General features: G+C 36.7%; 2 protein-coding genes across 2 annotated transcripts in view; one reads left to right on the forward strand and one right to left on the reverse strand.

Moving 5' to 3' along the window:
• The window catches only part of LOC111139284 (speedy/RINGO cell cycle regulator family member A), a 32,838-nt gene extending 24,106 nt beyond the window's left edge, over window positions 1–8,732 (forward strand). Inside the window, exons 6-8 of the mRNA XM_022491519.1 lie at window positions 1,151–1,445; window positions 4,722–4,724; window positions 8,634–8,732. Coding sequence (XP_022347227.1) covers window positions 1,151–1,445; window positions 4,722–4,724; window positions 8,634–8,722 — 387 coding nt within the window. The 3' untranslated portion in view covers window positions 8,723–8,732. The remainder of the gene's footprint in view (window positions 1–1,150; window positions 1,446–4,721; window positions 4,725–8,633) is intronic.
• A 2-nt stretch (window positions 8,733–8,734) lies between these two features.
• LOC111139283 (tRNA methyltransferase 61B) lies at window positions 8,735–24,171 on the reverse strand. Its single transcript, XM_022491518.1, has 7 exons — window positions 23,450–24,171; window positions 17,927–18,029; window positions 15,087–15,277; window positions 10,563–10,654; window positions 9,885–10,111; window positions 9,101–9,178; window positions 8,735–9,018 (listed from the first exon to the last, which is right to left on the reverse strand). The coding sequence occupies exons 1-7, from the start codon at window positions 24,158–24,160 to the stop codon at window positions 8,975–8,977; spliced, it is 1,446 nt and encodes a 481-aa protein (XP_022347226.1). The 5' UTR covers window positions 24,161–24,171; the 3' UTR covers window positions 8,735–8,974.
• Window positions 24,172–25,707: the final 1,536 nt, after the last annotated feature.

A 25,707-nucleotide genomic window follows, 5' to 3' on the forward strand; every position in this document is an offset into this window, starting at 1 on the left:
TAAGGTTTTCATTTTTAACAACAAAAGCTTCCTTTCTTTCCAAGCGATGTTTTATACACAATCCCTAAATTGAGGTTCTCCGCTTGATTGGTGTTCCCATCGCACATCCTGGGACCTCTAATACAGTCTATGAAAACCCAGAGCTCCTGAAACAAGTTGAAAATCACTGGTTTAGGCATTAATAAGGCACTGCCTAATTAACAAATTCTAAAATTGTCATTTACTTTAATCATTGATAACTGTAACTGAACAATTTTGCTTAGAAGTAACATTCTAACACCCTGCTTAGAAATTTTAGACACCCAAGTGGTCAAAATATGTAGGTATGTCTCCCTACTTTGACTTCTTAAATGATGATCATTTGCCAGCTGCTTACTATGTGATAAGGATTTTACACATATCTAACCCCCCTATGAGGCAGATAGTATCCTCATTTTAAATATGAAGAAATTGAGCCTCAGAAAGGTTAAGTAACTTGCCCAATACTGCCAACAACTTAGCAAGTGGCAGAGCCAGGTTAAGGAACTAAGTCCATCCTGACTCAAACGGCAGTATTTTATCTAGCCTTGAAGAATAATGCCCAACACGTAGCAATGAATATTAAGTGTTTTATAATTAATTCCTCATCTAATTCTTGCAAAACCCTCTAAAGGAGACTCTATTATTCTCTCCATATTACAGATAAGGAAACTGAGGAACAGAGAATATGTCCATTTTCTTATTCACCATTTCCCTTGCCATAATTGCAAACATATTAAGATTAGCCTAACATACATAGTTAGAAAACTTAACAATGTTATTTTCAACCAAGTATATTCCAAAGTTAAAAATTACATCTTGTTTTGGACTAACTGTATTATCTATCCCAAACTTAGAATATTCAGAACTGAAAAACCTGGAAGGTTGAAATATTTGAAATAACTTAAGTACTTTGTATTATCTTAAGGATCCTAGCAGTGAAATCACTTTTAGGTAAAACTGTCTTATCTGGAGATGCCGCCGCCTTCTTTTTTTTTTTTTTTTTAACATCAAGTAATTTAGGTTTTTAGATCTAGTTTTAAAGACAGCTGCCTGTGAGTCATATTTTTGTACTTAATTTTACCAAATTTTAAAGTCTTATAAAATTCTAAAAGAAAACTTTCCATCGTAGGTTATGGCTATTGCTCCAACCCATTATATATGGCAACGGGAACGCTCTGTGCATCACAGTGGAGCTGTTAGAAACTACAACAGAGATGAAGTTCAACTGCCCAGGGGACCTAGTGCCACACCAGTAGATTGTTCACTCTGTGGTAAAAAAGGAAGATATGTTAGACTGGGATTGTCTTCATCATCTTCATCCAGTGATACAGTAGAGGTGATGGAGAAACATTCTCAGGAATCACACAACTCCTTCTCAATGGACATAGTAGTCGATCCTTCTCGAGCTTATAGCTATTCTCAAGGTATGATTTAGTACTATGTCAGAATTAGATTTATGTAAGTTATTAACAAGTCCAAGTTATTTATTGACCTTTGGTCGGTCCTTACAGGCAGGGATACATAATAATTTTATATACTAGAACAATGAGTTAAATTAGTGTTGAAAGTCTTCTCCTTTTCAGTTTCTTTTTGTCTTGTGTCCATATCTGTTTTTGTAGTAGCTTACCTACACTAAAAGATTTTTATTGTGACTTATGTTAAATTGAAGCCTAATATACCATGAGTCTCAAGTATTTTGAAGTATTAAGTATTTGAAGAGCCTGAATCATTTTCTTTGAAATGTTTTATTCAATATAAGTTTCAAAAAAAATAAATTTATTTGTAATCTCACCAGCTTTATCAGTGATTAAGTATGGGGTTTCTGCTATACACTTTTTTAAATTGAGTAATTGATATATAATATTGTATTAGTTTTAGGTGTACAACGTAATGATTTGACATACTGTGAAATGATTACCACAATAAGTTAAAGTCTATCACCACACATAGTTTAATTATTTTTTTGTGATGGGAACTTATATACTCTCTTAGTAACCTTCAAATATGCAATACAGTGTTGTGAACGATAGTCAACCATGTTGCTCATTGCATCCCAAGATTGATTTATAACTGGAAGTTTGGATCTCTTGACCACTTTATCCATTTTGCCCACTGTGCATCTCCACATCTGGCAAACACCCATCTATTCTCTGTATCTGTGAGTTCATTTTTTTGTTTTGCTTTGTTTTTAGATTTCACATATAAGTGAGATCACACATTTTTTTCTGTCTAAAGTATTTCACTTAGCATAATGCCCTCAAGGTCATCCATGTTGTCACAGATGGCAGGACTTCCTTATTTTTTATGGATGAATGATATTTCATTCCAATATTATATGGCTGAATGATAGTCTACACACACACACACACACACACACACACACACACACACATTTTCTTTATCCATTCATCAGCAGATGAACACTTAGGTTGTTCCACGTTTTGACTGTTGCCAAGTGCTACAACAAACAAGGGGGTGCAGATATCTTCTTGAGATAGCGATTTTGTTTTCTTAGGATAGATACCTAGATGTGGAATTGGTGGATCATATGGTAGTTCTAATTTTAATTTTTTGAGGAAACTCTATGCTGTTTTTCCATAGTGGCTGTAGCAGTTAATATTACCACCAACAGTGTACATGGGTTCCCTTTTCTCCAAATCCTCACCAACACTTGTTATTTCTTATCTTTTTGATAATAGCCATTCTAACAAGTATGAAATGATCTCTCATTGTGGTTTCGATTTGCATTTCCCTGATAATTGGTGATGTCAAACACCCTTTTGTGTAACTGTTGGCTTATATGTCTTCTTTGGAAAAAAAAAAGTCTATTCATTGGCTCCGCCCATTTTGTAATTGTGGGTTTTTTTCCCTCTTGAGTTGTAGGAATTCTTTATATATTTTGGACGTGAACCCCTTATCAGATATATGACTTGTAAATATTTTCTCCCATCCATAGGCTGCTTTTTCTTTTTGTGGATGGTTTTCTTTGCTGTACAGAAGCTTTTTAATTTGATGTAATCCCGCTATTTATTTTTGTTTTGTTACCTTTGCTTTTAGTGTGAAGTCCAAAAAGCCATTGGCAAGATGAATGTCTCCCATTTTGTTTTAGTTTTATGGTTTCAGGTCTTACATTCAAGTCTTTAATCTATTGTGAGTTGATTTTTTGTGCATGGTATAATTTTTCTTTTGCATGTGACTACCCAGTTTTCCAAACACCATTTATTGAAGAAACTATCTGTTCCCACTTCTTGGTTCTTTTGTCATAAATTAATTAACCATATATGCATGAGTTTATTTCTGGGCTCTCTATACTGTTCCATTTCTCTGTGGGTCAGTTTTATGCAAATACCATCCTATTTTTATCATTATAGTTCTGTAATACTATACACTTTTCTATCTTCTATTTTTAAAAAGTTAGAAGCATACTATATCTAGGCTTGCTTTTTTTCACTTTATCATAAAGCATTTCCCCATATCATTAGTCTTAGGAAACCTGACTTTTAATCATGACATGGTATAAGTATCATAATATATTTGCACATTTCATTTTTGTTGGGATTTATATGACTTTGAACAATGGTACCTTAATTAGAAAATAACCATATGAACTAGAAATACTTTTATTCAATCACACCATAATTTTCATTCAAATTATATTTATAAAGGTAGAGTATTTCTGACACTTCTCAGTTCTCATTAATACTCTACTAGCAGTGATCCCTTTTACTTCTTATAAAGCCCTTCTAGATTTTCACCCATGTAAGATATAAGACTGAGATTTCTTATGGTTCTTCCTAAATTCTATAATAAGACCTGTATTATTTCAAAATATCACATATTTATTTTTGTTGTATCCTTATGAGATTAACAGTGGCTACTGAAGTTTTATTAAAAGAGAAACTAAACTCTTAAGACTCTTCAAGGTAGGAATCACATCTCAGTCATTGTTCCATTCTCTGGCCTTAGTAATCACTAAACAAATTTGACTGTCTAGTCTCTTCCCTTGCAACACCTCCAAGCATAATTTTTATTGGTTCACTTGTATCTGAAGGTAAGTAGGATATACCATAGGCTAAATTATAAGATAAAAATTGCCTTTTAGCATTCTTCCCCTCTATCCCAGCAACTTTTACCTGTACTCTTTGACTCTTGTAAGATTTACTAGATGTTTAAAATGTTCCAGGCAATGTGTTAAACATTTTGTATTGATAATCTCACTTAATGTTCACAGCCAACCCTATGATAAATACTATTATCTCTACTTTGCAGATAAGGAGACTGAGGCTTAGAGAGGTTAAATCATTTGCCCAAAGTGGTGGAGCGACAATTGAACCCAGGTCTGTCTGACTCTAGACTACAGCCTGAATTCCTTTTATGCTCTGCTACCCCCTTTGATGAAATCCTTTGATGAAATCTTTTCACCTTTGGTGGTGAAAATAAGCTGCCACAGAAGTCTTTTAGTAGACTACTAAGAACTAAGGAGATGGTGAAAGTACTAAGAACCAAGTTCCTGATGAAAGATTGTATGGAGTGAATTGGGAGAAAATTCTAGGCTCAATTTGAACAGATATTTATAGAAAGCAGAACACGAGTAGTTATGGTTTACTTAGACTAGATATCAAGAGTAGTAACACTATATTTTAGACTTTGTATCTCAACAGGAAAGCACAGTGCACCCAGGGAAGAAGGGGCTCTGCCAGTCAGTTTGCTTTGAAAAAAAGAGCATGACTTTGAGGGACTGTGGATGAGAAGTGGAACACTTAAGGGAGTTATAAATGAAACTGTGCTTTTATCCTATCCCTGGTTTAGGATATATACAGATCCTGTACAGGAAGGAACAAGTATTTACTCAATCTTCTTTTGTTCAGAGTATTAAAGTTAAATGTAAAACTTTGTTTCAGGATGACAGATGGTAGACAAAATAGAGAAAAATAATTGATTGTACATACCCTTGACCAGTAAACATATACATTCATTTTCCCTCAGTAGGTATAATTCGAAATGAGCTTTTTGGGGGTGTGGGGGCATTAAGGGTAACACAATCTTATCGGGAGCAGTGGTCAGTCTCTTATTGCCTCAGCAGCTGCTGATTCCCAGTAGTGACCTCTGCTAGCAAAATTTTCTTCCTTCAGTCTATATGAGGTGGTTGGAATCACCTAATGGTTTGCAGTTGCAGAAAACTCAATTCATCATTCTACAAGAGACACAAAGAGCCGATGCGCTACTTCAGGCTTTTGTGCTAAAATATAGCAGTAGATGCTTATCAATGCTTCTGTCTTCAGACACAAGCAAGCAACTTCTTGCTTTTCAGGTAAAACCCGTTTTTTTTGCCTTTAAAAATTTCTCTCAGAACATGTTCAAAAAACAAGTTTTACATAAACATGCTTACGACATTTATTAGGAACAAACAAACAGTTGTCATTTTGACAAGGTTGGGAGATAAATGAGGCATTCCTTACGAATTTATATACCTCACAATCACCAATCATGTACCAGGCATATTATAAAGGTAGTCTCATTTAACATTGAACACCCCACTCAAGAAATCTTTAAGTGGCATCATGACACACTTTTTAGTGACAAACAAACTCAGAAAAGTCACAGCTGTAAGGTAAAACAACAGCAACAACAAAAACAGCAAGATGGCGCCCAGTTCTATCTGAATATATAGCCTATTTTTACACTAAATGACACTTTTCTCTTTACCTCATGCTGTTTTAAGCCTGATGACACTTAAATTAATCTGAAACATGAATATGCAGAGGACGCCTCAGATTTTAGAGTGAAGCCAAAGGAAAAAAAGCATATGCCAAATCTTATTCCTGGATCACATAGGCAGGAATGGGACATTGCAACTGTTATATAATCTAAAACCAAATAATTTTTCCTCAAAAAAAATCCTTTTCTGAACTTATTTATTTCAATCACTACAAATGATGTAGTCATACAGGTTTAAAATCCTAATACTTAATGAAGGCATAATGAGGGCTTATAAATTAATGATGTAACAGGGCAATGCTAATTACATGATCAACATTTAGGAACACAAAGATTCCAGAATTAATTTTGTAGGATGAGAGACTTGTTAAAGACTTTTTAGAGGAAGTAATATATGAGCTGAGCATTGACTAAGTCCTGCTTTGCCCAGCAAAGGAAGGGAAATGGCTTCTGAATAGCTGATGAAGCTTTGAAAATATATAGCTTCATTCTCTCTACATCCAATGAGTCACGAGCACTTCTGGTTATTCCTTCACAATATTTTTTACATCTCTGCCTTTCCCTCACCTCAAAGTTGTATGTTACTACCAATCAACTCATAATGTATACTATGTGTTACTGTGAAATTTCTAATTCACTTGTTTTTCCCTTCCTTTACATACTCAGATGCTGCTTACAAACTAACTTTTAAAAAAATACCTCCTTTTACTTGACTGTAGAACCTTCAGGAGTCCCTACTGCCTCTGAAGTACAGAGTTCAGACTTCCAATTCTCCCATAGTCCATGAGCTATATGCCTAAATCTCTCCCTAGAACCAAAGCAACAAATAAAACAATACATGATCAAGTATGAGCTTATAGCCATCAGCACACTTTTACTGACCATTTACTGAGTGGAAAAGGTAGAAACTCTGGAAGGTACTAGGAAGACAGTTGAGTCAGTCACAAATCTGGAGGAGTTTACAGTATGATAGATGACAGCCAAATGTGAATTTAGAAAGCTAACTTTAGAAAACCTCATCTGTCCCATAAGCAAGACTACAAACATGCTTAATGTTCTAGTGGAGACATGGAGAAAGGGCTTAAGCTGAACTACAACCATATAAATAAATGCTTATTTGCTTATATAGTTTGATTTTCAGTTTAGCTTAATATTAGAATGGACACTGTTAAAGAAGACTTGTTCAACAACTATTGAGCACAGTGTACCAAACAGAAACATAATGAAATAGGAATAGAGTGGGGCACCTGGGTGGCTTAGACGGTTAAGTTTCTGACTCGATCTCGGCTCAGGTCTTGATCTCAGGGTCATGAGTTCAGGCTTCACGTTGGGCCTAGAGCCCAGCATGGAGCCTACTTTAAAAAAAAAAAAAAAAGGAAAAGAAATAGGAGTAGAAGGTACAACTTTTCTTTGCTCTTAACCCAGTCCCTTCTCCAAGTAGAACAATTACAGCTTGCATTCAAAACAATACATGAAGGACAGAATTTTATTACTGATTAAATAGAAGGGCAGAAGAAAGGGAAGTCCTTCCTTCCTTCCTTCCTTCCTTCCTTCCTTCCTTCTTTCCTTCCTTCCTTTCTCTTGTTTGACACGGAGAGAGAGGACAGGCAGGGGGATCATGAGGGAGAAGCAGGCTCCTCACTGAGCAGGGAGCCCCACATGGGGCTTGATCCCAGGACCCTGGGATCATGACCTGAGGCAAAGGCAGAAACTTAACCAACCGCACCACTCAGGCACCCCAAAAGGGAAGTATTTGACAGAACTTAAAATGTACTTCAGAGCTTCTAGATATCTGGCAATGTAATGAAAACTATAAAGTCATTATTACTGTATGAGTGTTCATATAATTACCATTAAGAAATATGACACCAGAAGACTACTCTGCTTATGATTCAGTCAGTTCCTGAAATGCAACCAGAGTGATTTTTTTTTTTCAAAACACAGATCTAAACATGTTACCCTTCACTTCACTAAATCGTTCAGTGAGACTCTATTTTTCTTAGCATGAATAAACTCCTTAAGAGGTCTACAAGATCCTGCATGGCCTGACCCCCACCTATTTTTCTGGTCTCTTTCACTCAACCTCAGCATTGCTGGCTTTTTGTACTCATTTCCCCTGTTATAATTAACTTGTACTTACCATTCAGGTTTCAGCTCAATTGTCACTTGCACAGGTAATTACTTAACCAGAGCAAAGTCCCTACAATATTACTCTGTACTTCTTTGGAGCATTTATAACAATTTTAATTTTATATTTGTGTGATTATTTAATGTCTAGGCTTTTTTTTAGACTATAGTCTAAAAAGTCAGAGCTTTTACGTTAAAATTTTCCACATAATGAAAAATATGTAAAATGTTATTTAGAATATATATATTATTTTAAATAGCTCCAGCCTAAGGGATAAACCCAGGAATAGCAGCATTTATCCACCCAGGCACTACCCTTTAAAACCTATAAAACATCTATATTTAAACAATAACCTAACCACTCTAAGTTTTTGTTTATCTGTAAAATATGGATAACCTTAAAATATGGATAACCTAAAATATGGATAACCTACACATACTAAATGAAAAAATTTCATAAAGTTCTTAAAACAATGTAGGGCTCCTGGTAAATGCTAAATAACTGATATGAATAATAAACTCCTAATTAATTCTGATGTTTTTTCAAACGAGTTAAATTGATTCTGAGAAGGATAAAAGAGATTCAAGAATTGTTACAACTTTCCTTATAATTTCTAAGATGGTTATATCATTATCAGTTTTCTTCCTATTATTTACTATAACCCAGATTTCTTTACTTTTTAAGACAGATAAAAGCCATTAAAATATGTACTTAAAATACACAGATACATAAAATTTATCTTAAAATGCATATTTTATTTTGGTAGCCAATGACCATCAATCAAAGAAAGAAAAGAAAACTAATTTTATGAAGAAAGACAAATCAATGGAGTGGTTTACAGGAAGTGAAGAATGAGATGGCTCAACTAAACCAACTTGGAATCATTAACTACAAAATGTCAAACTAACTACAAGACAAGTGTCAAAATGGGACATTTAAACAGTTTTGAAATGTTACACATCTTCCTTTAGCTTTTGTTTTTCAAAATTATATGTAAAAGTTATACAAATCATAGTGACAGCTAATAATTCCAACTTATGAAAGTAGTGATTCACAATATACTTGATACTTTTCCATCTTCAAATCCCTTGCTGTCATCTGAGGTACTCAGTTATGTTGTGGTTTAAACTTCCTCAGCTTGACAAGAAAAGCTAATTTAAGGAGAGAAAAAAGTAAGGTCATTACAAAATTAGAAGAAAACACCATTTAATATGGCTTGAAAACCTCACTCACCTGTATGACCAGTTTGCCAGTGTATAGGTCTAGCAATATAGGGAAATGATCCATATGGAAAATCAGAATGTGATTCTTCTGTTGTAGAACAAAATATATATTATAAGCTATATAAAATATCTTAGAATTTGTTCATAAAATTGTTAAAATACAAATTACTGCCCCTTTAAGTTTTTTCTCTCAGACATTTTTTTTCAGCATTTGTTTTGGAGCTACTCTGCTAGTTATCTTACAGAAACAATTTGTCAAGGATTAAATGATAAACATATACGGTTTTATAACCAAATGGATAAGCTTATATATCATCAATCAATGGATATTTGAAAACTTGTTCATGGCCTTTATAGTGTGTACACACAACAAGGACCTAAATTTAGCTCTTTGAGGAATTCCAGTAGCATCTTGGAAGTTGCTTTTTGGAGCATTAGCTATTTGCATATCAGGTCCTATTAAATTCTTTCCCTTCAGTAATAATCACTGACCTAAATTTAAAATATCCTTTAATATATTTAAAGTATTTCATAAGCCAACCTCCTTGATACAAAAATATTAATACTATAAGAAGTTCAATACTTCAAAGGTATCAGAGTTTTACATAAAAGGCAAGAAGAGTCATTATTCTGTCCCTTAAAGATTTTAATTTAACAGAATAAATACATTTCAATTTCTCTACAGAAAAAGAACAAATCCCTGAGAAATAGTTTTATAATCATTGGTCAATACACTCAGGAACCTATTCTCCATTTATTATTACAAACATGTATGAAATAAAATTGAAGCTCACCAGTGTCATCCTCTTGAAACATCTCACCTTCAATTCTGATTTTCTTTTGAGAATGTAATTGTAAATCTGTGTTGATTTTAGGTTCTATTTTTTGAGCTAAAGTTCCATTTTTCTGTTTTGCAAGGCAAACCAACCAATCTCTAACAATTACTTCACTTATCTTTTCACATGAGAGAGCAAGTTCACAGATGCGAATTCCATCTAAAAGCTCAATAACCTGTGTGATGCTTTTAGAAAAGTGAAAAAAAAAGTACTTTAAATTTCTATTACAATAATAACTTGATACTTATTTTAAGTTCACTATACCTCTTAACCCAAATTTAAATGCTATTGTTAAACCAAGGGGGAAATATAAACATGCAAGTTAGAGCACATAACACGCAATTTCATAGAATACTAAGTAAAAAAATACAGAGACTATGATTTAACATTATTGTTCACATTAACTTTAAAAACTTTTTTTCGAAATTGTAAGAAATCTGCATCTTATTTTACATTCAGGTAAAGGGTGACTGCAACAGCGATATGTGTTGTTGGCACATACGTCATTTCATAACAGTTTTACAAGATGACGTATATACCTAATTCGGTTATAGAATGAACATTATAGTCAACTACTTGAGATAAAACAAGTGTATTTAAAATCACACTACAAAGAAGAATAGCCACATTACTCACTTGGCTAGATATACAGCGCACACACCACCCTGTTTAAGATTTGGGTATAAAACAGGCAAAGCAACTTGAGGATTCAGCATGTCCAAAGCTACCTGTCAGGGGAGAAAGCAAATCAGACTGAGTTTTGGTTAAACAAAGTACAGGTCTTCTTTCTTACTGTGGTAAAATGATATACTTCTGGAAAGCAATCACCTAGTTAAAATCTTCATTTTTTTAAACTCTAGTATTATTTGCTGCCATTTTGCTGCTCTCAAAAAGGCATCCTTATTATTATACAGTGTGTCACAGTACTTGACTACATGAAAATCATAATGGTGTGTCTTGTACTTGGCAATATCAATAATACAGGAATCTTTCTTCAGCTATATCTAATATACACATATATATACAAATGCACATGAATACAAATAAAGTTTTACTGCTTTAGTTCAGCTTTTGTTAACAGAAATTCACATTATCTCAAATATGTATTCCTATGTTCAAAAGGAAAGTTATGAGTATTAATTTTAGAGATTCTAAAATGCAAGAATCCTGACCCTTAGTTCTTTATTCTTCATCCAACTGCAGAATACAGGGTTGTACTCATAAAAGATGCCAAATGAATACAATGAGTAAATGAAATTTAAAAAACAAACTCATTTAAAACAAAAATAAATTTGGTCAAAATAGAAAATAAAGTGGCTTTTATTGATGGATAACTCTAGAAAGCTAAGAGTAATTGACACAACATAGTTACTAAACTAGAAATTATTCCATTATTTATGTGTTTTTTCAAATAGTATTAATGGGTCATCATTCATTATTAATTCATTCACCAAATATTTATGGAGTACCTTCCATGTGCCAAGCATTTTGCTAAGTAGTAAGGATATAACAGGAGCTTATATTCTATTTCGTTTCAAGGGAACATGTATTCTAGTAAAGGGACAGACATTAAATAAAAATCCAATAAATATGTAAGTCAGAGGAGGATAAGTGACATGAAGAACTACAGAATTATAAAGCAGGATATGAAGGATAGAGAGTAATGGAAAGGAAGTGCTATTTTATACATAGGCTGGTCAGTGAAGAGACCTGAAGAAAATGATTAAGCTTACCCTATGGAAATTTAGGGGGGAAGTATGCTCCAGATGGACAGAACAGCAAATACAAATGTTCTGAGGCTGTAGGATACTTGGAGAGTCTGAGGAGGCCACTGTCACTGCAGTGGAGACAAAAGGGGGGAAATGGTAAGAGATGAATTGTGAGTATACAATTCAGTGGCATAAGTACATTCTGACTTATTTTTTAAATCTACACATAGAAAAGACCAGGAGAAGGCAACGAAGGATGATGGTGACTTGCAATAGTAAAGAGCACTAGATGTGATAACCAGTGGGTATATATTTTTGAAAAGATAGAGCCAATTAGAATTAGGATCAGTTGTAGGATACCAGAGAAAGAGGAGTCAGGATGAATCCAGTATTTTTAGCCCAAGCCACTGAAAGAACACAGATGTCATTTTCTAATGAGGAAAATGGTGAAGACCATGGGAGGGGCAGGCTTGGCAGAAATAATCAAGAATTCAGGTTTGGACAGGAGTTTAAAATGCCTCTTAGATTTCAAGGAAAGATCTCAATGACTGAATCAAAGGGTCAACAGGATAAACATAAATGGGCTTCTTCAGCTATAGTTTGTGTTATTGACAAGGACCAAAAGTCACATAACCAAGAAACTTGCCAAAGCTCTTGAATACTCTCTGTTCCATTAATACTTCCATCCATCCAGTCACTCAAACCAGAAACTTGTTGGGAGTCATCATTTTCTTTACCTTGAATTCTCTTTTGAGAATCTGTGGGATTTTGTTGTTTCTGTTTGGATTAAAATTACTCAGGCCCACAAACCTATTAAGTTTTTCTCAAATTTATCCTGCTGCTAATGCCTCATTGTATCTTGTCGTAACATTACAATAGGTCTCTACATAGACTCACAGCCTTATTCTTCCACCAGAATTACTCTAAAATGGAAGAGTATACTTATCTTGATGAGTACTGAGCAATATATGGAATTGCTGAATCACTATATTGTACACCTGATGAATTACTTTAAAATAGGAATCTGGACATTCTCCTCCCCCACTCAGGAACTCATCAGTAGTTCTCATTATTTATAAGAAAATGTCTTGGGGCACCTGGGTGGCTCAGTTGGTTAAGCAGCTGCCTTCGGCTCAGGTCATGATCCCAAGGTCCTGGGATGCAGCCCTGCCTCGGGCTCCCTGCTTGTCCTTCTCACTCTGCCTGCCTCTCTGCTTACTTGTGTTGTCAAATAAATAAAAATCTTTAAAAAAAAAAAGAAAAGAAAAGAAAAGAAAATGTCTCTATGCCCTAGCTTAATATACATACAAATGTTCTTCATTATGTAGCCCCTTAAGACTGCATTTACAGCTTCATCTCATGATACTCAATTTCTACAGCCATGGTGTTCCATGCTTCAGGGTCTTTCCAGTAATTGTTTATATGTCTATTTTCTAACTGAAAGCTCCTTTAAATGTATAATTCATTTCTGTCTTAGCATAGTACATGGCACATAACAGGTCTTTAATGTTTGTTGAATCAAGAAACAGTGGTTCACTAATTCAGAAAATGAGGATAAACCCCGGTTAGATGAGTAAGGTACATTCCATTAAAGAGGTGATCTTTGATCTAAACTTTGAGGGGAAAATAGATTTTAAACTGTAGAGAAAAGGAAAGAGATAATGATGAAAATCATAGCTAATATTTCTTTAATGCTTACTATACACCAGGTACTGTTCTATGTACTTTATATGAAGTATCTTATTTAATCCTTAACAACTCTATGAAATATGAACTATTATTATCATTCCTGTTTAATATGTGAGGGGACTAAGGCACAGAAAGATTAAGTAACTTATCCAAGATCATCTTGGCTTTTATGGGAGCCCAAGAGTAAACCAGACTGAATGGACGCCAAAACTTATTTCCTCTTCTCTCCCTTTCTCTCCTCAGGTAATCATTGTCCTATTGCATAGTTTGAAATTTTACATATGTGTGGCCATTCCATACATATTCTTTTATAATGCTTTTTTTCACTAAGCACCATGTCTTTGAGATACACTGATGTAGGTATAGTACATTTATTTCACTATGTTAAATTTCACTGTTTTTAAACTATTCCATTTGTCCATTCATTCTTCTGATGGTTAGGCTTTTTAAATTTTGTTTAAAATACTTTATTAGCCATTTTTTCTCCTTTTGTTCTCTGTCTTTGTGGTTTAACACCTTATTTGTTCAATTTACCATCATTTTGGATGGTAGGAGTATGGCTCCTCCTCCTCTAATTTCTCATACTGGCAATGATATGACACTATTACTCAAGACAGTCCATCAGATAAATCTGGTACAGAATATTCTTTTAGATCAGGGATGGTTCAACAGGTTTCTACAAAGCTTCAATGGTATCATTAAAATCCTTTGTTGTATTTCATGATCATCAAGCAAACTTCTGATGACAATTAACCTTCCAGGTAACTGTAACATTCTGATGGATGGTCTATGTAAAGAAATTACTTTTTTCTGGCCCTTACTGAGCTGTTAATGCAAGCCAAACAAGGATGAGGAAAAAGAACTGTGGTCTTTCTATCCAGGAATCTGAGTCACCAAAACTACAGACTTTATTAATATTCAAGATAGGAACCAGTCCTGGTTAAAAAAAAAAAAATCTCTTTGAACTTCATTTTTCTACTAGTTTCCCCATAAATGTCCTAAAGTAATCCTACTTTCCAACAGCCAATTAAAAAAAGCAAAGACAACCTAGGTCTCAGTCTGTAGTGCCAAGCTATGAAATGATAATGGAATCATCAAGGATAAGGCAACTTACATTAGAATTCTGAACCTCTGAAGCCAACTAAATACCTCCATGTCCCACATCACTACCATCACTGGTCAGCCTAAAATATTCCTTCATCATCTATCCTTTCATCTTCATACTACTCTATTTCTTCTCCCTAACTCAACCTCTCACTGTTCTTCCTCCTCACAAATCCATCCACTCCACCTTCTGGAGCTATGCTCATAATGCATGCCTCCAACCTCAGTATCTTTAATGAACACTCATCTACATCCTCATGTTAACTGTCTAAAGATGCCTCTTGCCTGTTCCCCAACAAATGAGGGCTATTTATTCCCCCAAATCTCATAACATGAGGTCAGGTACTGGGATATGCTCCCAAAGCTGCTCCTAAATTATTATTCCTTTATCCTAGAAATGCTGCGGTTCATGATGCTCAACTACTCCTCTTACTATCTGGTCATTACCCCACACTTATTAACAGCTTTGGCACCTGATTCAGCATATCTCTCTGCTCTAAATCGTACCATAATATTAAAGGAAAATATTCCTCCTACTCCTAGAGACAGAAATGGGGCAAATAATAAAGGAAGAGCATTCTCCACACAAAGGAAGTGTGATCCTTGTTTTCTACATTGTCAGTATTAGATATCATAGGACCCACTTTAGAAAACTTACCGCATCAAATCTTAAAGTTTTTATGTCTTCGGTTGCTCCTGAAATATCCTTATGAATAAAATTCACATTGTCTGGCCACTCATCTACATGACTCATTTTCCATGAATCACACCAGTTTTTATAATTCCTCTTAGCCAATTCATGGTGGTCTTTTCGTGCTTCAAAACTTATGACTCGTCCTTGTGATCCAACTTAATTAAAAAAAAATTTATAATATTTCACTGTATTGTACCACTTCATAAAAGAATATAAAAAATATTCTGCAAAGGTATTACATTAATGTGAAAAAATAATTCAAATAGTTCAAGGTTAGAAAACTATCCTATCCCAGATCCTTAATCAATTTTCCTCTCCAGAGGAACCATATTACCAGGTATTTACTCTTTGCAAGATACCTAGTGCCAAGTGTCTTTCCCTGTTTTTAACACACATTAAAACATACATGTATTGTATATACTGTCCTATACTTCCTCCTACTTACCAGTGTTATTTCAGTGATTAATAATCTACTCCATTCCTTTTAAGAGCTACTATGGTATGGCTATACCATAGTTTATTTAACTGGTCATCTACTGATGAACATTCAGCTTGTTTCTAGCCTTATGCTACTAACAAACAATACTGCAATGAAAATTGTTGCCTAAACCTTTGTATCCATGAAAAGACAAAGTCGTCAAAATGAAATTACAAGCTCAAGAGGCATGTGACTTTTTTATCTTGAAATTGCCAAATTATCTTCCAAAAAAAAAGTATCAATTTATATTCTACAAACAATGTAGTAAAGTGCCTAATTTGCCATACTTTCTCCAACAAAAACTTTTCAAACTTTTAACCTGTGTCAATCTAAAAACTAAATATAGTTTTATCATTGTAGTTGTAATTTACATTTCTTTTGTTGTGGATGAAACCCTGAACCCTAGCCCTAATCCTAAACCTAACCTATGTTACGCATCACTACACTCTTTAGGGTAAATACCCAGTAGTGCAATTGCTGGGTTGTAGGGTAGCTCTATTTTCATTTCTTTTGTTATGGATGTTAATATGAATGTTAGGCATTTCATATATTTAAAAGATATTTGTACTTTTGTGTGTGTCTGAAGAACTTTTAAACTGTTTGGCATAGTAATAGTTTCTGCAGAAGACTATGCATTTTAATTAAAGGCAATTAATTTCCCACCCACCTCTATTTGAGGTTATTTGATATCATTTAGAAGTTGTCCTAGATCAGTAAGTCTACAGTTTACTAATGAAAAATTTAAATTCTAGAACATCTTTTGAAATAAAACTCCAGCTGCAATTCATCATGTTCTCAAGGGACAGAATTTAATGTTAACAATAGCATATGCTAAATAATTGGAAAAGAAAATTATGGAGGAAAAAAAAATCCATCGCAAAGGTTAAATAGCAGTAATTTCTTGATCGCTCATAGTTTGGGATTATTCATGCCATGACACTCCGACACTGTAGACGTTAGAAACACGGGCGCTCCTCCTCTCCCACAGATTTTTATAAATTCTCTCTGTCAGATGCATTTAGGATTCAGTTACTGATTGCGAAGAAATGACTGCCTTTAACTATGTACAGAAAAGAATAAAAAAAGATTTGAGGAGGCCAGAATGAATTTCCTGACCTAGTATAAACTGGATTATGTCTGTATGTGATGCCATTAAGTGAAAGAACAAAAAGTTTAATTCTGTATATTTCTACCGGTATTCTTTATACAAGCTACCCACATGCACCTATGACAGCTCTAACAAAGTTTATTATTTAAAAAAGAATGCACTAAAGAGAACGTGAATGGTTTAAAAAAAAAAATCTACCCACAGAGAGTGCGGTCACTGTTCAGTGGTCCGTCATTAACCGAGGAAGAACAACTGCACCAGCAGCCGGAGCAGCCAATGCAATCCTGACACTCAGAGGAATTAAACAGTCAACGGGAGCAATAATCAATTAGATATTTATGTTTACTGTATGCCTCTTGATTTTTGATGAGGTGCTGCCCTCAAGCAATACATTTACCAACTGACAATTTTTAGAGACTTTGCAGCTGAGCGCCCTCTACATTTTATCTTCTCTCCTACCGAATCTTCATCTGGAATTGTTATTAACAAAAACACGGACGCATATGAACCAAAAGACAAATACAAGAATGTTCAGAGCAGCACTATTCATAATATTCAACTCAAACGCCCATCGACCGAATGGAAAAGCTGTGATTTGTTTATAAAATGGAGTAGCTACCAGCCACTCAAAGGGAAGAACTACTGCTACACGCAATGGCTGACTCTCACAAACAGAATGTTGAAAGGAGCCACATTCAAGGTGTACATAATGTATGATTCTTTTTATACAAGGTTCAAAGCAAGCAAGACTCATCAATGATGGTAAAAGGAGAATCGATTATGACTAAGAGGAGACATGAGAACATGTCTGTGATGCAGCAACAGTCCCTGTCTTCATCTGGGTGATAACTACTTGAGTATAGTCACTATATTAAAAATTCTTCGAGGTCTACACACTTAGGATCTGTGCACTATAGCTATGTTATGTCCCAGTAAAAAGTTCAGTTAAAAAAAAAAAAAAAGATGCCTTAAAACACATGGAGGGCACAAGAGAAAGCACAGAAAATGGAGAGAGGGTTAGAGAGAGAATGACTAGAAGAAATGTACAAGGTGGAAAGAAAAACAGTTGCCTGCATTTGGTTTCAAGGAGAATGCTCTCCATCACAGTTATGTGAATATTTTCTAAGACATCTTTATCCACTTAATTTTCTGTTATTATGAAAGATTGAATGTTTTCTTTGCCGATCTAAATTCAGCTCATTTCTCTCGGTCTCTTACCTGCTTTGGATAAAAATAAGCTCATTCCACCAGAGCCTGAGCCAGCTTCCAAAACAGTATCCCCTGGGTAGATATCCATCATCAACAGTATCATACTCATATCCTATGATTGAAACATAGTATGGGTGACTCAGTGTCCAATAAATACGTACTAAGCACAGACTCTTATCAAACACTATGTTAGACCTGGAAAAGAAAGGAGTGAAAAAGAGTATTAAAATCTGGCCCAGCCTACCCAAGAGTTGATATTTTACTTGACAAAATAAGAGATTCAGCAATCAATTAGCAAATAAAGCAGCACTTCAGCATAATACCAAAATTATAGACAGTACGTAGCAATAGAAGCCCAGAGAATAGTAGTATCAGCAGAAGGCCCTCGCTTAAAGACACAGAGAATTTAAGGAAACAATCACGAAGTAGAAATGGTATTAGAGAAAACAGAGGTAGAATAAACACAGTTTCCTCATCTCAGAAGAAGAGAAAAGGAGAGAACTGAATGCCAGGCTAAAGCACTTGAACTTGACCTGGTCAGTAACTGGGGCATGTCACCAAGGTAATATACATGGCATTTTATGAAGATTAATCTGACAGGGAAATGCAAGATATACTAGAGAAGAGAAAAATTAGACCCAGTAAGACTGGTTAGGAAGTATTACATAATCTCTGTATGAAAGGAAATGAACTTCTCATTTAGCATTAGAATACCAGTGATAGATAGGACCTATTTCACACTATAATTGAAGAATTGTTAACAGGAGTATCAGGGATAATAATAATAATAAGGGCTATTTATTGAAACTTTACCATGTGCCAGGCTTCTTTAAGAATACAAATTGCTTTCATAAACTTTTTAATCAGGACAATAATATGAGAAAACTATCATCATCCCCATTACAAAGACAAATCAAAGACGTTAAGTAATTTTCCCAAAGTCACACAGCCAGGAATTAACTGGACAAGTGAGGAGTAAAATGGATGTTGAACTCACAGAGACCACGCTGTTGATCATTAACACTATACCACTTGTTATACAGAAAATTTTAAACATTAGCATTTCAACACTACCCCATCCGAACCTTTGAAAACTGTTAATAAATAAGCAGCACATCTGGTAAGTTTTACTAGCTTTTCCTTCTCTGGGAAAAGCTGCTGTGAAAATTCTTAAAGAGATTTCTAGGATCCTGTCGAGTCACAAAAAATTGTATATTAAATATAGGTTTGGTTGCATAAGAAAATGTTCAACAGGTACAGCTGTCCAATTAAAAGCCAAAATGTATTTTCTGAAATGCAGGGCTAAGGCTTGGGCCAAATGATACACAGACACATAATTTTTAAGATATATTAGTCCAAAAGTTTCATTCACAAATGCTGATTCTTTCAGACATACATAACATCTCCCAAATGCCAGGCACCTAGGGATAGAGTGGGGAGGGAGTACAATTTCACACAGAAGTAGGAGCAGCTTGGGTAGTTTTAACAGTGGAATGTCCTGCAGAAGGCGATTCTATTTTCTTGGATCACATAAAATAAAGAACCCAACTATTATGAAATAAAAACTTAAGCACGCTTTAGCTTTTGCTTCCTGCTATTCAGGTTACATGGTATCAATGGGATGAGTTTTCTAGACTGGATTTCACTATATACATTCTAGCAATTTCAGTTCAAAACTTGGGGAGGGGGGACGTTAGCATTTAATCATTTCCCTATGTCTTCCCAAAAGGGATTTAAAGTCCTCCAGAGTTACAAACTATCATTCTACTATTGAGTTTTCTGCATTTTTAAAAAATTTTATTAACATATAATGTATCATTTGCTTCAGGGGTACAGGTCTGTGAATCATCAGTCTTACACAATTCACAGCACTCACCATAGCACATACCCTCCCAAATGTCCATCACCCAACCACCCTATCCCTCCCCACTACACCTCCCAGCAACCCTCTTAATCCTGAGATGAAGAGTCTCCTGTGGTTTTTCTCCCTCCCTGGTCCCATCTTGTTTCGTTTTTTTCCCTCCCTTCCCCCTATGACCCCCCCACCCTGCCTGTCAAAGTCCTCATATCAGAGAGATGATACGATAATTGTCTTTCTCTGACTTATTTCGCTTAGCATAAACCCTCCAGTTCCATCCATGTTGTTGCAAATGGCAAGATTTCATTTTTTGATGGCTGCATAGTATTCCATTATATATATATATATATATATATATATATATATATATATATACACACACACACACACACACACACACACACACACACACACACACACACACATATATATATACACACATACAGAAACATATACACACACACACACACCCCACATCTTTATCCATTCATCTGGTGATGGACATCTAGTTTGGCTATTGTAGACATTGCTGCTATAAACATCCTGGTGTAGGTGCCTCTTCGGATTGCTACACTTGTATCTTTACGGTAAATACCCATAGTGCGATTGCTGGGTTGTAGGGTAGCTCTATTTTCAACTTTTTGAGGAACCTCCATGCTGTTTTCCAGAATGGACTTCAGGTAACAACAACCCTTTCAAACTTCCATTTTTTCCCTCAACATGAATTCCAATCTCTTTCCTGATTAATTCAGTAATATAAATCTAACCCTCAGCCGAAAGATTTAGTAAGTAGGCTGCACTTAGGCTTCATTAAGTTGCTACAATTTCTACTCTCCCTTTGTTCTTCTGTTAAGTGCCACAATCATGCATATCAGCAGAAAATATTAATTTTAAAAATTTGAGGAATGGGAGCGTCTGGGTGCTTCCATCAGGTAACCGTCTTGACGCTTGGTTTCCCACCCAGGTCATGATCTCAGATTCCTGAGATCAGGCCCCATGTCAGGGTCTGCATTCAGCACTAAGTCTACTTGAGATTTTCTCCCTCTTCCTCTGCCCTTCCCACATGTGCACTCTCTCTCTCAAAAAAAATAAATAAGTATTTTAAAATTTAAAAAAATAAAAAATAAAATTTGGGGAATGTTTCCATTTATATTTCTATTCCAAACCTAAAAGTGCTTGATACTGACCAATGTGAAATGTTGACATTTCACAAGTATCTGTTAGGAAGTTTATTTGAAATTACTCCCACAAAAAATAAATAAATTACTCCACAGATCTACTTTTACATTAAGACAAAACTATGTAATTCTAACACAGAGACCAGTTTTCAAGTCAATTGAGGTACTCTCTTTTTTTTTTTCTTTTTAAGATTTTATTTATTTATTTAACAGGCTGAGATCACAAGTAGGCAGAGAGGCAGGCAGAGAGAGAGGAGGAAGCAGGCTCCCTGCTGAGCAGAGAGCCCGATGCGGGGCTCGATCCCAGGATGCTGGGATCATGACCTGAGCCGAAGGCAGAGGCTTTAACCCACTGAGCCACCCAGGCGCCCCATCTCTCTCTTTATTTTTAAAGATTTATTTATTTGACAGAGAGAGAGAGAGATCACAAGAAGGCAGAGAGGCAGGAAGCAGGCTCCCCACTTAGCAGAAAGTCCGATGCCAGGCTCGATCCCAGGACCCTGGGATCATGACCTGAGCCGAAGGCAGAGGCTTGAACCCACTGAGCCATGCAAGCACCCCTACTGAGGTACTCTCTTAAAAAGCATTTCAAAGTTGTAAAGGTTGAAGTTAAATTTACTGTAGCCACCACTTGGGAAATAAAAAGAGAAGTCAACACCTAGAATATCTAGTATTTAAAGTCCTATTTAGGATGGAGGGGGTACGTGGGTGGTCAGTTAAGCATCTACCTTCAGCTCAGGTGGAGCCCCCGCATCAGGCTCCTTGCTCAGCGGGCAGCCTGCTTCTCCCTCTCCTTTCCACTTGTGCTCTCTCAAAGAAATACAATCTTTAAAATAAGTAAATACATACATACATGCATACATACATATGTAAATTCCTCCTTAGAATGGAGCACTGTGACTTTTATCTCTAACAAATGGAAAGGCAGAAAGTGTACTAAAGATTCATCTTTATAACTTTATAAAATACAACTATTCTCTCAGTTTTGTCTAGTGAGGAGGAAAAAAGATGTGGGGAAGCAAGATAAAATTATGAAAGTCTTTTTTTTTTTTTTTTTTGAGCTAGATTGAACAGTCAGAAGAGGAAAAAGAAAATAAGAAAAAGACAGTTTCTGTCAAGAGTTTATGGTACCCCCCTGGCCTAAAGCCTCAAAAGATTTTCTTAGTCCCTTGGTAGATCTTTTAAAACATAAATTGGAGGGGCACCTGGGTGGCTCAGTGGGTTAAAGCCTCTGCCTTCGGCTCAGGTCATGATCCCAGGATCCTGGGATCTGCTCAGCAGAGAGCCTGCTTCCCCCTCTCTGCCTGCCTCTCTGCCTACTTGTGATCTCTGTCTGTCAAATAAATAAATAAAAATCTTTAAAAAAAACCATAAATTGGATTCCTACTTAGAACATTCCAGTGGTACCCAATGTACATGGAATAACCACATGTCATACCACTCTCCCCCTCACCTAACTCACTCAAGCCATTATAGCATCTCTGCACTACTCTTCCCTTTGTGAGAACACTGGGCTCCAAGATCTTTGCATGGCTGGGTTCTCCTTATATAAGGTTTCTTATCTAACATACCTCTTTTGAGACCTTCTCTAACCATCTGACATAAAGTATTCCCTTCCCCCAGATCACCCAGCATGTCATTGTTAATCTATTTGTCTTCATGGCACTTAGCACTACCTGAAATTATCTCATCCTTTCATTTACTTGTGTGTTCTCTGTCACCCCTTCTAGGATGTAACATCCAGGTTGAGAGCAAGGACTGGGGCTCATCACCATACCTCCCCTATAATAGTACCCTGATTATAGAAGATAGGTAATTATTTGCTGAATAAATGATGAATGACTCTTCATCTAGGGATAGGAATTGTTACAAAGGAATATTCTACCCAAGGACTGTGACTGTGATTAAAAAACTGAAATAAACCTAGCAATGGATGATTCATATGAAGTTGTAACAAGAAACTAGGCAGTTAATTTATTATACAGAATATTTCTTGTATGTTCAGTGTTTAATGTTAGCTTTTTTAATAGAAAACTATTTTTTCCCTAAAGAGAAATGCACAGTAACATATCTACCATTGATGCAACATACACCTAGTAACACGCTTTATTTAATTAAATGATGATTAAAATATTTCCATAATGGTACCAAAGGGTTAAACATTCTCGAATCCTGAACTTGCAAACTTAAGGGTCATGGGGGACAAACATAAGTGCCTGATTAGCTCACATAACATAACTCTATACATTAGGTTAATATTCATTTCACTTTACAGATGAGAGTCAACACTCCCAGAATAAAAGTAAAAGGTGGCGGTTTCCTCCTAATATTCGCAATCATAACATATGTAAGTCCCATCCATTGTTGTTTGGTTGGTTTTTTTTTAATCTGAGAAGAAAAACTTTAAGTGTTCTGAAATGTGCTTTAAGCACATTTGTCAGGACTGTAGCTGGGCTCTTTCTGCAACCAATACGCACCTAACTCCCACCGCATTACCTTAGGATACGTTATGGCAGGCCCTCTTTTCATCAGTAATACATAGTCTTCCAGTGCCGGCCTCCTCAGCATGAGCTGCTTACCAGAAGTCGTCGTCAGTATCTGGCCGGGAAACTTTCCCACGATCTCGCTGAATGGGACTCTCCCCCAGCTACTATTTAAGTGTCCGGCGTTACTCAACCTAAATAACTTTTTAAATTGTGTTTCTCTCTTCCCAGTCTCAGCTAAGATCAGCTCCCCAGCGCGAAAGGACCCCTCCCTGGAAGCTGGGTAGGAAGAGGAGCCAGGAAGCTCTTCTACCCCAGTCACGGACTGGGCCATGGAGGCGGGCAAGGGACCCCCGGAACCCTGGTGGACGGGACCGGGCTGGCCCTGGTGTCCGCTCGAGTCTTCGCGCTCTTGAGAGGGTGACTCCTCTTGCGGCGTCGTCTGTCTGAGGACCTCCAGTGAGGAAAGACATCTGATCCCAGTGCCTCGGACGCGCAGAGGGAGAGATGGAGACTCTGTGCTGGGGGCTTTCCTCCGTGACGCTTCGCGTCGTCCCTCTCCGTCTCGTGCGTCTCTAGGACAGGATTCGCAACACAGTGACCGGGCTGTCTCCAAGAGCTCTCGCTCAAGGCCCCGCAGGAACGGAGAAGCTCCGAGCCCTAGCCACCTCCTGGGCCGCCGCAGCCGGAGGAGGACCAGACCTCGCCCGCCGGCTGATAGCATGGTGTCCGGCGCAGGCGCCGTCGCACACAAGTGGCGTAGAGCCGGGCGAGGCCCTCTCCCGCTGGACGTACTGACGCAGCCGTCTGGGTATCCGCCGCTTTTTCTCAGGAAGAGCTCCGCAAACTGCGCATGCGTTCAGGGGGCGGGGTAGTCCTGATGGGGGGCGGGGCGCAAGGGCAGCGGGGTGTCGCTGGGTAACTGTCCCAGGAGCGAGTCACACTCCGGGGCAGGGTCACATTTTCCTCTTCGGAATGTGTGCAGAGTAAACAGTTGGCCGCTGACAAATCCCCACCAGACTCACGCTGGGGACAGGAGGATTAAGAGAGACAAAGCCTGTCAAAGTGCTGTGTAAACTGAAGTCCTGGACCAGGGTCGGCTCGCTGGTCATCAGAAAGAGGAACGTCACATGGTCACCCCAAGATGTAGGAGTTAAAAAGCCAAGAGATGCGTTGGACTGTCGCCTTTTGGAAGGGCCACCCGCTGATCCCCGTTCCTTTCCAACTGACTGCGAAGTTCTTCCCCCGCCAGCCTTAGCAAGTCCCTTCGACTGGGCTCTGACTGCTTGCCTGCCCCAGGCTTAGGGAGTCGAGGAGGGCCGACTGAAGTTACTCACTGGGTTTTTATTTAGCAGAACTGTTTCTCATAATTAAAATATAACAGTTAATTCTTTTACTACCCCTAAAACTCAACAGAATCTTCTTTAAGGAGGGGAAAAGCCGTTGCTAAAACAGGGTTGTAGGGCAGAAGGGTATTGCTAAATTTAATCCCCTCAAGATTCAGCATTGAAGTCCCAGTATCTCAGAATGTGACTATATTTGGGAATAGGGTTAAAGAGGTAATTAAGTTAAAGTGAAGTCATTAATGTGGGACCTAATTCACTATGAGTGGTGTCCTTATAAGAAAAGGGGATTAGAACACAGGCACGCTTGCAAGGTCGGCTAAAGACAGGCAGCAGATGTCCAACTACAAACCGAGACAGGCCTCAGAAGAAACCAAACCTGCAGACAACTTGATTTTCGACTTAACATGCTCCAAAACTGTGAGAAAATTAATTTGTTGTGTAAGAAAAAAAAAAAAAAGATTATCTGCATTTTCTCATTTTTTTTAATTTGAATCTGTTTAAAATCATTTATTCCAGGGATGCTTGGGTAGCTCAGTCGGTGAAGCACCTGACTGTTGCTTTCAGCTTAGGTCCTGATCTCAGGGTCTTGGGATTGAGCCCCTTATCAGTCTCCCTCTCCTCCCCTTCCCTCTCTTTCTGCTCCTCCCCCTGCTATCTCTCTCTCTATGTATATATAATAAATAAATAAATACAATATATATATATATTTTTAAATCACTTATTCCAGGTTTTGGCAGCCCAACCCAAAAGAGTTAAACAAAAACAAATTGATTTAATCCTAAAAATAAAACAAAACCAGAAAAAGTTATCTTTAGAGTCCAAAGTCTAATTTGACATGAAATATCACTAACCTGTTTAATATTAATTCACTTGGCAAAAGTTTATTGAGGGTTTGACAATACCAAGCAGAGTAGATACTTAACTT

The sequence above is a fragment of the Enhydra lutris genome, unplaced genomic scaffold, assembly GCF_002288905.1.
Source record: "Enhydra lutris kenyoni isolate GAN:26980312 unplaced genomic scaffold, ASM228890v2 scaffoldscaffold98, whole genome shotgun sequence".
Classification (NCBI taxonomy): domain Eukaryota; kingdom Metazoa; phylum Chordata; class Mammalia; order Carnivora; family Mustelidae; genus Enhydra; species Enhydra lutris.

What these genes read in the sequence shown, in the direction of transcription:
- LOC111139283 (XM_022491518.1), bottom strand. Translation starts at nt 24,160, where the DNA reads ATGCTATCAGCCGGCGGGCGAGGTCTGGTCCTCCTCCGGCTGCGGCGG. An exon ending in CTGCCATAACGTATCCTAAG is followed by an intron (nt 18,030 to 23,449) that starts GTAATGCGGTGG and finishes TTTCAATCATAG; the next exon opens with GATATGAGTATGATACTGTT. An exon ending in GTTTCAAGAGGATGACACTG is followed by an intron (nt 9,179 to 9,884) that starts GTGAGCTTCAAT and finishes GTTCTACAACAG; the next exon opens with AAGAATCACATTCTGATTTT.